The sequence below is a fragment of the Gymnoscopelus braueri genome (genome assembly GCF_963280865.1).
Source record: "Gymnoscopelus braueri genome assembly, chromosome: 7".
Taxonomy (NCBI): Eukaryota; Metazoa; Chordata; class Actinopteri; order Myctophiformes; family Myctophidae; genus Gymnoscopelus; species Gymnoscopelus braueri.
In genome coordinates this window covers 2,738,580-2,751,048 of record NC_137608.1, presented here as the reverse complement: position 1 = coordinate 2,751,048, position 12,469 = coordinate 2,738,580, and the positions used below count along the sequence as shown (strand labels likewise).

Genomic DNA, 12,469 nt, shown 5'->3' with positions numbered 1-12,469 from the left:
TCTACTCCACTACATCTCAGAGGCAAATATTGAACTTTTACTTCACTATTATTTGAAAACTTTAGTTACTTAGATTTTGATTATTATTACAAAACATACATTAACCACTTCAAAAATAGCCGATCTACAACCTCACAATACATCGCGATGCGACGCATTGTGAGCTTGTAGATCTGCTATTTTCAAGTGATTTTTTCCAAGTACATTTTGAATTCCGGACTTTTACTTGTAACAGAGTATTTCTATATTGCAGTATTGATACTTTTATTTAAGTAAAAAGTTTGAGTACTTTTTCCACCACTGACAGACAGACAAACAGACAGACAGACAGACAGACAGACAGACAGACAGACAGACAGACAGACAGACAGACAGACAGACAGACATGTATTTAAATGACACCAAACGCACTCTCCCAACTTCCAACCGAATAGGAACGTGTATATATAGGCTCCAACATAAAGGAGTCTACATTTTGTTGCTGTACGTCCAAAACCGTTCCTTTTGTATTACTTTAATAACATTTTAAAATACTGAAAATAGCAGATTTACAAGCCTTATTTACGTGTCGCATCGAGAAGCACTGTGAGCTTATAGATCTGATACCTTTTGAAACAGTTTGACAAACTGAGTCAGATTTTTTCATACAGGCCTTTAACTTGTAACAGAGTATTTCTATACTATGTGTGATTTGCTACAACAATCTGAGTTGTTCCTCCAGTACTGACATATTCAGTCAGTAGATTTGTTGTTAATTGGGTATGATGTGAGCTCTCCAGATGGCGTGTGAGAGTGTTTCTCCAGCGTCATGGTAAAGATGGCTGGATGGGGTTGGATGTGTCATGTGGCAACATGCTGCCATCTATCAACTGCATGACAACATGGATCCAAAGCCCTGCGCCTCTATAATGCCATAATTATCATGAATCACGCTGCAATCCACCACACAAACACCGTCTTTGCACAAAATAAATGTTATTGTGTTTAATGAGCGTGTGTGTGGACAGTCATAATCAAAGGTCAGCCCTTATTTTTATATTCATGAAAAAAAAGAAGAAGATGGGAGATTCTAACCCTGGAGTTGGTAGGGCCAGAGTGCTACACTGTGTGTGTGTGTGTGTGTGTGTGTGTGTGTGTGTGTGTGTGTGTGTGTGTGTGTGTGTGTGTGTGTGTGTGTGTGTGTGTGTGTGTGTGTGTGTGTGTGTGTGTGTGTGTGTGTGTGTGTGTGTGTGTGTGTCTGTTTGTCACAAATAAAAAACTTTGAGCATTCAAAAGTGAGTGGCGAGCCCCCGCTTGTTTTCATGATTCTGCTCTTACAGTTTGGCTCAGCACCAAGAGACGGAGGATGTGCGTATTTGTTCTTAGAATGTGTGTGTGTGTGTGTGTGTGTGTGTGTGTGTGTGTGTGTGTGTGTGTGTGTGTGTGTGTGTGTGTGTGTGTGTGTGTGTGTGTGTGTGTGTGTGTGTGTGTGTGTGTGTGTGTGTGTGTGTGTGTGTGTGTGTGTGTGTGTGTGTGTGTGACTCTTGGTATACTCTCTTGGTGCTGAGCCAAACTGTAAGAACAGAATCATGAAAACAGCCGGGGGCTCGCAACTCTCTTTTGAATGCTCCAAGTTTTAGATTTGAAGATCTGCAATTTTTTTTAATCATGTGTGCAAATCTATAAACAGTGGATCTCAAACTTTTTCATGTCAAGGACCACCCAAAATGATAATGCATTTGGCCACGGACCCCCATCTGAAAATATGTTGTTCCAGGAACCCCAAGAAGCAAAGATTTGAGTAAAAAATGTTCGCTTTAAAAAGTATATATTTATACTTACAGTATATATTTAAAAAAATCGGATTTAAAAAAAATAGCAGATCTACAAGCTCATAGCGCGGCACTCTGTGCCGCGCTATGAGCTTGTAGATCTGCTATTTTTGAATAGCCAAAGAAATCTAAAAATGACACAGATGCAATCCAGTAGTGGTGAATGCCCTATAGTGTTTAATGCAGTGTTGTGGTACTCAGAGACGTTTTACTCACTGTGTTCGTAGGGTGAAAGCTGCGCTGGTGATTGAGGTAGGGAGGTTGAGGCCTTTGGTGATCTCTCGCCATATTTTCTTATTGATGACTTCCACTAATCCGCCTTTCTCTGTGACCAGCCTGTAGAGCATGTACAGATCTAACACCTGCTTGGCCATGATAGGAATCCGATTCACCGGAGTCCCTGCAGGAAAAAAAAAAGCCAAAACACAATATCCACAATCAATTCCATTACCGCTCCTGGTTCCTGGTTCCATCGACGCCTTTCCCCCAACGCGCCCTAGCTTATAAGACCAATCTATCTACAGCCAGTCAAATGCTTTGACAGCTCTGTTAGGGGCCAAATAAGGGAAATATCTTCTTTTTTTGTTGTTGTCCAGACTGTCCACACTTTCACTATAAGTCAAACTTTACGAAATGCTGATCTTAAAGGGATAGTTCACCCCCAAAATGTCATTTTTTCTATCGATTAGTCACCCCATGGAGACTTGAATTCATGGATATGTTTTACGTTTTTGTCACATTCCTAAGCCAATAATTTGATGACCAGCAGCGGTTCTGGTAGGAGACACAAAGAGTCTCCTTTGTATCTCCTACCGGAACCGCTGCCTACCCGGTCCGCCGGTCGTCAAATAAATGAACGAATGAATGAATGATAATAAGTAAAACAATTCAACTTTTACTTTTGTAAAAAATAGACACATTATACATTGCTGTCGGGTAGTCCAAAACTGTTCCAATTCCAGGAAATGGAACAAAGAACCTGTGTGTGGATCCAATGTAGTTATTATAAGTCAAATAGTCAAAAGCTCTTGTTAACACTTTTCATTGCTTCAATATTTATAAAAACCCACAGACGCACTTATAACCACTTTCTGTTTTTCTTTTTTTAAATAGCGAAACTAGCTGATCTACAAGCTCATAACAAGCCACGTTATGAGCTTGTAGATCAGCTATTTCGCTCATTTTATGTGACACTCTTGTACAACTAAAGAAGGGCATTAATTGCCCAAAAAATATATACATAAAAAAGTTTAAATAAGGTTTCTGCCCGACAGCAACGATAATTAAGTGACAAATAAAATCCTTCTTGACTGTTGATACTTTAATAAAAGAAACTGCAAAAAAAGAGGTGAAAAAAGCTGAATATAAAGTGCTAAAAGACTTTAAACCTGCTTACAACTTTAGTTAAACTGCCCAGCCAATGAGAGGTCATTCTCCATTTGTTCTACTCACCGCGCACACACACACACACACACACACACACACACACACACACACACACACACACACACACACACACCCACACACACACACACACACACACACACGCGCACGCACACACACGCACACACACACACACACACACACACACACACACACACACACACAGACACACACACACACACACACACACACACACGCACACACACACACACACGCACACACACCGGCAGAGCAACCGGGGGCTCTTAATTAGCAGAATAAAAGCAGCTCCCAGATAATAATTTGTACTCCGCGATTTAATGTAAAGGCAATAAAGAGTGAGGGGGAACGGACGAACGGCCGGGGTCCTTTGTGCTGCCGATCCGCTAGTGGCTTGACCCCGAGATAATTAACCTGCATTTTGCTGATAGAGGTCCATTGTGCAGCCATTGGATTTACCATAATAGCGATCGATGGCTGCTAGAGAAATATAGTGCAAACAACTGCACTGGGGTCTATACAGTGGAGGGGAGGGGCTGTGAAGTATCGTCTGAGATGCTAAAAACACATCAATTAACCGCGGTAATTACGGCTTCATTCGGGGAGGAGAGACACTATTAAAACAAAAAGATTTACCCGCACATTCCCCCATTTTGGAAGACAATGCCGGCATTATATCTAAAAGCCACACACACACACGGACAGCCTAGGTTATACTGCTGAATCCTGAGTGTTAATGTGACCCTGAGAGTGTACAGCTCTCAGAGTTACAGGCCTGTAAGAGGTCCGTTTGGAAGGAATCAAATGCACCTGTAACTCCGGGAATTTAAAGGGATAGTTCACTCCCAAAATGACATTTTTTCTATCAATTAGTCACCCCATATTTTTTAGTTTTTGTCGCATTAGTAAGCCAATAACTTGATGACCGGCAGCGGTTCCGGTAGGAGACACATAGGGTCTCCTTTGTGTCTCCTCCCGGAACCGCTGCCTACCGGTCCGCTGGTCATCAAATTATTGGCTTAGGAATGTGACAAAAACAAAAAAATATCCATTAATTCAAGTCTCCATGGGTTAGGGTTTGGGTCCACTTTGGGTGAACTATCTCTTTAATTGATGAATTCATTAATGGTTGTAAGTGCGACTTCATTCGGAGGAGAGACACTATTAATACAAAACAAAGATGTAGGTGCCCTTTCGAAGACAATGCTGCCAGACTAATGTCAGACACGTCACACCCACCCAGGTACTTTTGAGTGTTCATTTGTGGACAAACGTAATAAAAACATTATAAAAAATAAAAAATAAGAGTATGTTAATACAATGTAGCTGGCCAAGCTCTTAGGTGAGGGGCAGATGTTTGGTCTCTCACACAGGAGAGCCGCCAGGTTTGAATCCCATGTAGAACATAACAGTTATGGATTGATGCTTTCACCACTTGAACCCCATATACTTCATCGACCGGAGCCCCCCCAGGGGTCTATACTAGGCCTCCTCCTTTTCTTTCCCCTCTACGCCAAATCTCTTCGCATTGTCGTGATGTGTTGTGAGCTTGTAGATTCACTGAGATTCACACACACAGGCAGTGTTGTGAGTGGTGGAGCACATCAACTCACATTACTGCAGTGGTGGAAAGTAATTAAGTACATGTACTCAAGTACTGTACTTGAGCTAGTTTACTTGAGACTTTCCAATTTTCAATATTACTTCTACTCCACTACCTCTCAGAGGCAAATATTATACTTTACTCCGCTACAATTACTTGACCACTTTAGTTACAAGTTACTTATTGGATTACAAAACATACGCACTCAACTTCAATTTACGCGTCGCATGCTTGTAGATCTGCTATTTTCAAAAGACTTACATTTGAAAACATGTAAAATGGGACGTTCTGCAAAAGACTACTTTTACTTTTGGTAATTTAAGTATATTTTGATGCCAATACTTTTGTACTTTTACTGAAGTAAATTTTGGATACAGGACTTTTACTTGTAGCAGAAGTATTTCTACATTGTGGTATTGATACTAAGTAAAACATGTGAGTACTTCTTCCATCACTGCATCACTGTCACAATACAAAGTAGGCCTAAGACTAAACTCTGCCAAACACAATGCATCAATGAGAAGCAGTGTGGCAGTGCAGTATAGCCTCCATCAGTGGTTCTCAGTCAAGTCAAGGACCCCCAAATTGAAATGCATTTGATGGCGGACCCCCACCTGAAAATATTTTGTCAAAATATATATATTGTCAAAAATAGTCAGATATATAGCTATACAGTGTGTGAGTGGTCACACATGTGAGGGGTCTCATCTGTACTCAGATGTAAGAAGAGGGCTCTCCGAGGGGGTGAAACACTCATCTAGACTTCATCCACAGTGTTTGTAATGCACAAACTGCTAAGGTGTGGGGAGGATCCATACAACAATTATTTTGTGCGATGCACAATAGGCCCACCAAACGAGCATGGAGGCAATAAATAAAACACTAGACCCAATGGGTTTTGTCTGGGCAGGATCTGAACGCCACGACAAGCCTCTTAAAAGCAGATTTATGTGCTTTCGATAGCCGGCCCGTGATGTATTTGTCTCGGCGATGGCCTGAAAGAGATATCAAGAATAAAAGAGTGAGGACAGCCGGCTTTTGTCAGCACAAACTATCTGATCACGCCATTGGTCATTATGACAATGAGCAATGCAGTGTGTGTGTGTGTGTGTGTGTGTGTGTGTGTGTGTGTGTGTGTGTGTGTGTGTGTGTGTGTGTGTGTGTGTGTGTGTGTGTGTGTGTGTGTGTGTGTGTGTGTGTGTGTGTGTGTGTGTGTGTGTGTGTGTGTGTGTGTGTGTGTGTGTGTGTGTGTGTGTGTGTGTGTGTGTGAGAGAGAGAGAGAGAGAGAGAGAGAGAGAGAGAGAGAGAGAGAGAGAGAGAGAGAGAGAGAGAGAGAGAGAGAGAAAAAACATTTACTCAAGTACCGTACTTACAGTTCGTATAATTGTGACATACTTTTACTTTATACAGTATTTCCATCTTTTGATATTTTATTCCACTACTCCACTACATCTCAGAGGCAAATATAGTATTTTTTTTACTCCACTACAGTTATTTGAAAACGTTAGTTACTAGTTACTCTGCCGATTTATATCGTCAATACAAAACATACAGTCCATTAACCACTTAAGGCCTATTTCATACTCTGGCTATTCGAAAGTAGATGATCTACAGGCTCATAACATGGCACGTTATGAGCTTGTAGATTGGCTATTTTTTAAACAGTTGAAACAAAATGTGTGAAAAAACGTGTCTGTTCAAAGTAAAGGCCTGTATTCGAAGCAAAAGTATTGGGGTCAAAATGTACTTAAAATGCTAAGTACATTTTGACACCAATACTTTTGCTTCGAATACAGGCCTTTATGTGTAACAGAGTATCTCTATATTGTGGGATTGTTAGTTTTACTTAAGTAAAAAATCTGAGGTATGGCCCAGACCGCTAGCCTAGCTGTCTGGGCAGCTTGGCGCCAATGTAGCCTGACAGTGCATCGTGGGTTCGAGTCCCGAGATACTGTGTACCAATTTGCGAGGTTTTGGACAAAATCTGCTGGAGTAATATACGCAAAAATCGGCCTCATGGTGGCGCTATGACAGGCTGATCTGAACAATTCGGGGCAGAGGTTCTGCTTTGGCATCCAGGGAGTGTGTGTGCACAGTTTCGCAGTGATTGGGCCAACGGTGCCGGAGATTGGCTGGTCACAGACAGAAGGACACACGGACACACAGACACACGGAGAGGGTGCAAAACATAGTCTTAGCTATGCCTTTCGGCCTGGTGGAGACAAAAAAACAAAAAACTGAGGTACTTCTTCCACCACTGATCACTTACAGAATCTTCTGTCTAATCACTCAGCAGGTTAAAAAAAACAGCAGGTAGTTAGTAATGTGTGCAGTAGTGGAGTAATCATGTTTCTGCTTGGCTTCATGGCTGATGCCTTCACTTTGCAGCTGCTAATGGGATTGGAATTTCTCCCCATTGACTCCGCAGCGTTCCGTTACGCCGGCAAAATGAACGATTCACCAGGGCGTCGCGCGGGGGGAAAACAACTATTTATCTAGGTTCGCCTGTGTTCAAACTCCCCGATGGCTGTGGAGGGGGGTGGGTGGGTTTGGGTGGGTAGGATTGCAGTGGTTCTCAACCTTTTCAATAGCACGGACCACCCTGTTTGAGCTGCATTAGGCCACGGACCCCCGTTTGATCCCATGTTTTGTGTCTTTACTACGCTGAGAACATTTTTCATTTCACTCTTGGGGCCCTGTCTTCCAGCCGCCGCAAATCAGAATCAGAATCGACTTCATTGTCACATCCGTTTGTGGGTGAAATTCATTTTTGTGCGAGCTCCGACGTTGTTGTTGTTTTCAAGAAGAGAACAACAAAAAGAGGGCGGGTGGCAGTGTTCATTTTGACAGCTGATTTAGTCTTAGTCTTAAGGTCGTGACAGACGGTAAGCGGTCCACGCTTGGATCAGCGGTGATCGCGCCGCGATCATTGTTGTTTTGTCCGCGCCTGCTCGCCTCACCGGCCCTCAACTTCTCCGCGCGTCCCAAATAATCGCCCGCCTCTCATTGAAAGTGAATTACATAGGCGCATTGGCCGCTTGCCGTCTGAAAGGACCCTATGTCTTTTGAATAACAAACATTTAGTTTTAGATCTATTTTAGCCATCTGAAATTGTTTAGTCTTAGTCTAGTCTTAGTCGACTTAATATCAAAATCTTAGTCTTTTAGTCTTAGTCAACACAATTAACACTGGGGAGGGCAGGGAGAGCTAGGATAAAAATAAATCAAATGGTAAAAGAGAAACATGATAGGCAATCATCTACTGTAGATATCTACATAAGTCCATGCCCATACCCATACCATAATCCAGCAGGTTACGGTACATGAGGTTAGACATAAGGTGCATAAGGTTAGACATAAAGGTGGTGACATGTCGGTAGGTCCACATAGCAGCAGGTACTGTATGTACATGAGATCAGACATTAAGTGGCACTGAGCAGCACAATTGTCATTGCTATTATCGTCCGACCGGCACAGTTGTCATTCTATAGTAATGATTTCTATCACAATATAGAGCTATTTAACGCTTATTACAACTATATCACTACAAGCCCCTGAGTGTCTAAATCGACCTGTAAGGGTGCATTGGCAGTTAAATGAATAAATCAACACTATCTATATAAACATATCATTTTAAATTAACACTCACACTTGTGCAATGTGTATTTAAACGTAAATGTTTACATATATTTCCAAAACAAAACGCACAGGAAAAGTGGCGCTTCCTGAAGTCTCCGTCAGTCACGGAATTTTCATCAAACATTCTTCTCCGCTCGAGGCTACCTGATAACTTCTCTTTAAGTCAACAACATCCTCTCAAACCCTGTCACCTCGCCTTGAAAAAAAGAAAAGCGGCAAAAAAAAAGCCAAGGAAGGAAACTTAATAGTAACCCCCCCCCCACAAACGAGTGGTGAAAAGTAACATTTACTCAAGTACTGTACGTAAGTACAAGTATTTCCATTTTTCAGAACTATTTATTTATTTATTTACTCCACGACATCTCAGAGGCAAATACTTTTTACTACACTACAATTATTTGAAAAGTTACAAGTTAGGCCTAGTTTGTAGATCTAGATTATTATTACAAAAAGTAAGTACAGTTTTGAATATTGAGTATTTCAACATTGTTGCTACTTTTACTTAAGTAACACACGCACACGCACACACACGCACACACACGCACGCACGCACGCACGCACGCACGCACGCACGCACGCACGCACGCACGCACGCACGCACGCACGCACGCACGCACGCACGCACGCACGCACGCACGCACGCACGCACACAAGGCACCAACATGGCAGGGGTGGGGGGGATTTAGTGTCGGGACGATCGAAGGCTCAGTCAGTGTTTTAAGCAACTGTGAAGCAAGGCCCTTTTCTTCTGTGACTTAGTGCTCTTGAGCCATTAGCTGCTGCACAAAAGTTGACTTATCTGGAGAAGAGAAAAGTGCTGATGGTTCCATCTGGGACTGCCATCAATTAATAAGTACCAAGCTCTGGTGGGCAACAGTAAATCAAAGTGTGTATTTATCAACACACAAAGGGGGCCAACACACCCATTGTCTGCTAGGGTTTGATGAGCAGCACTCTCACAGAGCGATCGTTCACACTAAAATCCTCAGTTCCTTTGACTCTGGAGAGTGGACTATGGCTGCTACTGTCCATTCCTTTGTTAGCCATGAATCGCTTATTCTTCTGATCAATCGGATAATCGAGAAGTGTGTTGTTTCTTTACCCTGTTTTTTATAAATTGATATACCAACAAATAGAAACTACTTGAGTGTTATTTTATAGTACTTTTTATACTACTACAAGCTGACAACGCCTCGCGCTGTGAGCTTGTAGATCGGCTATTTTTTCCTCTTTCTTAGGTATACAATTTGGCCAATTTGGTATTAACAAGGTCTTAAAAATCATTAAATTGTCACTTTATAAATGTGCAGATACCCTGTATACACTTATACTGTATGTTGGTTTGTTTACTGTTGAGTGAGAAAACAATGTTGCATATTAAGCTAATCATCTGGGGGACCCCCCAAAATAATTTGGGGACCCCCCTGGGGGTCCCGACCCCCAGTTTGGGAACCGCTGGCCTAGATGACAGATGAAAGTCAGTGCGGTTATCTCTTGTTCTATGCACACTTTGCAATGCCATAATAAACAAGGCTAAATGTCATGCGGTACAACTCTGCCAATCCAATCACATGGACAGTATTTAGTCATAATAGTGAGCAGATGGCATCTACAGGAGCTGGATATTGTTGTGAATGACAACATGACGGGAGTGTAAATATAACCCTGAGTTAAATTGAAATTCATTCATTGCAGTGTGTCTATAGCAGTGGTTCTCAAACTTTTTCATGTCAAGGACCCCCAAAATGATATGCATTTGGCCGCGGACCCCCATCTCAAAATATATTGTTCCAGGGACCCCCAGAAGCCAAGATTTGAGTTACAAATGTTCGCTTTAAAAAAATATATATATTAAAAGATAATTTCTGACCATAACCACGGCCACGTCACTATGACAACATAACCATAAACAAACTCAGCTCCATATATGGACACAAAAGGGGCATGCCCATATATGAACGTTATACTGATCAGGAATCTCCATGTATGGGCATAAAAGGGATATGGACTGACAGATACAGAGATCTCCTTACATGGGCATATCAGCATGCCCATATATGGGCATATAGTGATGACATCATGGATCTCCATATATGGACACAAAAGGGTCAAGGACAGACAGAAACTTATCTCCATATATGGGCACAAAAGAGAGACAGACAGATGGGTACAACCATTAAATCATACATCACAATTATTTGTATGACAATTAATCGTCAAGTAAAACGTCATGATGACGGTGACAGGCGTGCCACCCATCAACCACCTATCAAATACAGTCCAACACACACACACACACACACACACACACACACACACACACACACACGCGCGCGCGGCAGGTCAGCTTCTTCCCTGTAAGAAGAGCCCAGCCCAGCGTCTCTGCGACTCATAAGAGCACATGTGACGAGCTACGGTTGCCTGGCAGCTAATGATTAATGACCCAGAGGCCAGGGGGGGCACTAAAGGGTCACGGCCCCCCCAGGACGGGGGGTGGTGGGGGGCAGAGCCCTGCCTGCCAGGGAACCGAGATGACATTGAGGCACACACATTCACTTTCAAACTGACCGACCCTACACTTGATTCAATGACCTGATCAGGGAGAGTTGATTTCTGATTTGAACCTCAAGTCTCCCAGAGGAAGGGATTTGGGGCTTGAGAGAGAGAGAGAGAGAGAGAGAGAGAGAGAGAGAGAGAGAGAGAGAGAGAGAGAGAGAGAGAGAGAGACGCACACACGTGAGCGCACACACGTGAGCGCACACACACACACACACACACACACACACCGCATATATGACAGAGAACTCATACAGGAAATATGATAAATTATAATTGAAAGTGATGAAAACAAACAAAACAAAACATGAGCTGGCAGAATCGGGAACTGGAACCCTTTAAGCTTTATTTATGCCTAACATAGGGGGATTGGCAAGTGTTACAAGTGTTGGAACTGTGACAAGTGGTTAAGTCATATTAACCACTTAAAAACCCTAATATGGTTGACCGGAGTCCCGCAGGGCTCGATACTAGTGTCTCTTCTGTTTTCCGCTATTGTGGGGAAAGCTTTCGCAGGAAATAGCCGATCGACATGCAGGCTCACAACGCGAGGCGTTGTGAGATCTGCTATTTTCAGCGAAAGCTTTCCCCACAATACTGATGCTGGGGGGTTTGAGTGGTTCAGATCAAAGACATATACCAACTATGAACGCCAGGTATACAGAGCGAGATAAAAAAAAAGGTGAGCGAGATAAAAAAAAAGGTGGGGCAAACGCAGAAATTCAAGCTGTCAATGGGAGCAGAACAAATGAATATGATTCAGGTCATTATGGGCTGTTCTCCTGCATGTTGGAAAATGACCTGCATGCGCTGGCTGCCTAGGAATCAATAGACCACACACAATACCATACAGCCGGATCTATAGGAGAGGTGTGAGGCTCTCTACCTACCCGCTTTATAGGACAATCCCATTATGAGAGCGCAGGGCGTGTGCGTGTGTGTGTGTGTGTGTGTGTGTGTGTGTGTGTGTGTGTGTGTGTGTGTGTGTGTGTGTGTGTGTGTGTGTGTGTGTGTGTGTGTGCGTGCGTGCGTGCGTGCGTGCGTGTGTGTGTGTGTGTGTGTGCGTGCGTGTGTGTGAGTGCGTGCGTGCGTGCGTGTGCATGCTTATATTACTATACCTGTGAGGGCCTTAAAGGGACAGTTCACCCAAAAAAAAACTTTTTTTCTCTTGATTAGTCACCCCATGGAGACGTGAATTCATGGATATTTTTTGTCGGTGAAACCGCCCCTATATGTGAGGTTTGGACATCGACATCGATTGCACCCCCCCAACCCTGCGCTGTGATTGGCCACCAGTGTACCCCCCTAACCCTGCACCGTGATTGGCCAATCACAGTCTATTCAGGACTGTGAATTCAAGTCTCCATGGGGGTGACTAATCGATAGGAAAAAAGTCATTTTGGGGGTGAACTATCCCTTTAAGATAGGGGTTAAGGTTA

At 42.9% G+C, this 12,469-nt stretch overlaps 2 protein-coding genes across 3 annotated transcripts in view; one reads left to right on the top strand and one right to left on the bottom strand.

Moving 5' to 3' along the window:
• arid3c (AT rich interactive domain 3C (BRIGHT-like)) overlaps window positions 1-12,469 on the bottom strand; it is a 121,467-nt gene that overhangs the window by 13,949 nt on the left and 95,049 nt on the right. For both annotated transcript variants that reach the window (XM_080434031.1, XM_080434032.1), the window contains one exon: window positions 2,028-2,211. In XM_080434031.1, coding sequence (XP_080290157.1) covers window positions 2,028-2,211 — 184 coding nt within the window. The remainder of the gene's footprint in view (window positions 1-2,027; window positions 2,212-12,469) is intronic.
• npr3 (natriuretic peptide receptor 3) overlaps window positions 1-12,469 on the top strand; it is a 371,704-nt gene that overhangs the window by 272,304 nt on the left and 86,931 nt on the right. The window lies entirely within an intron of this gene.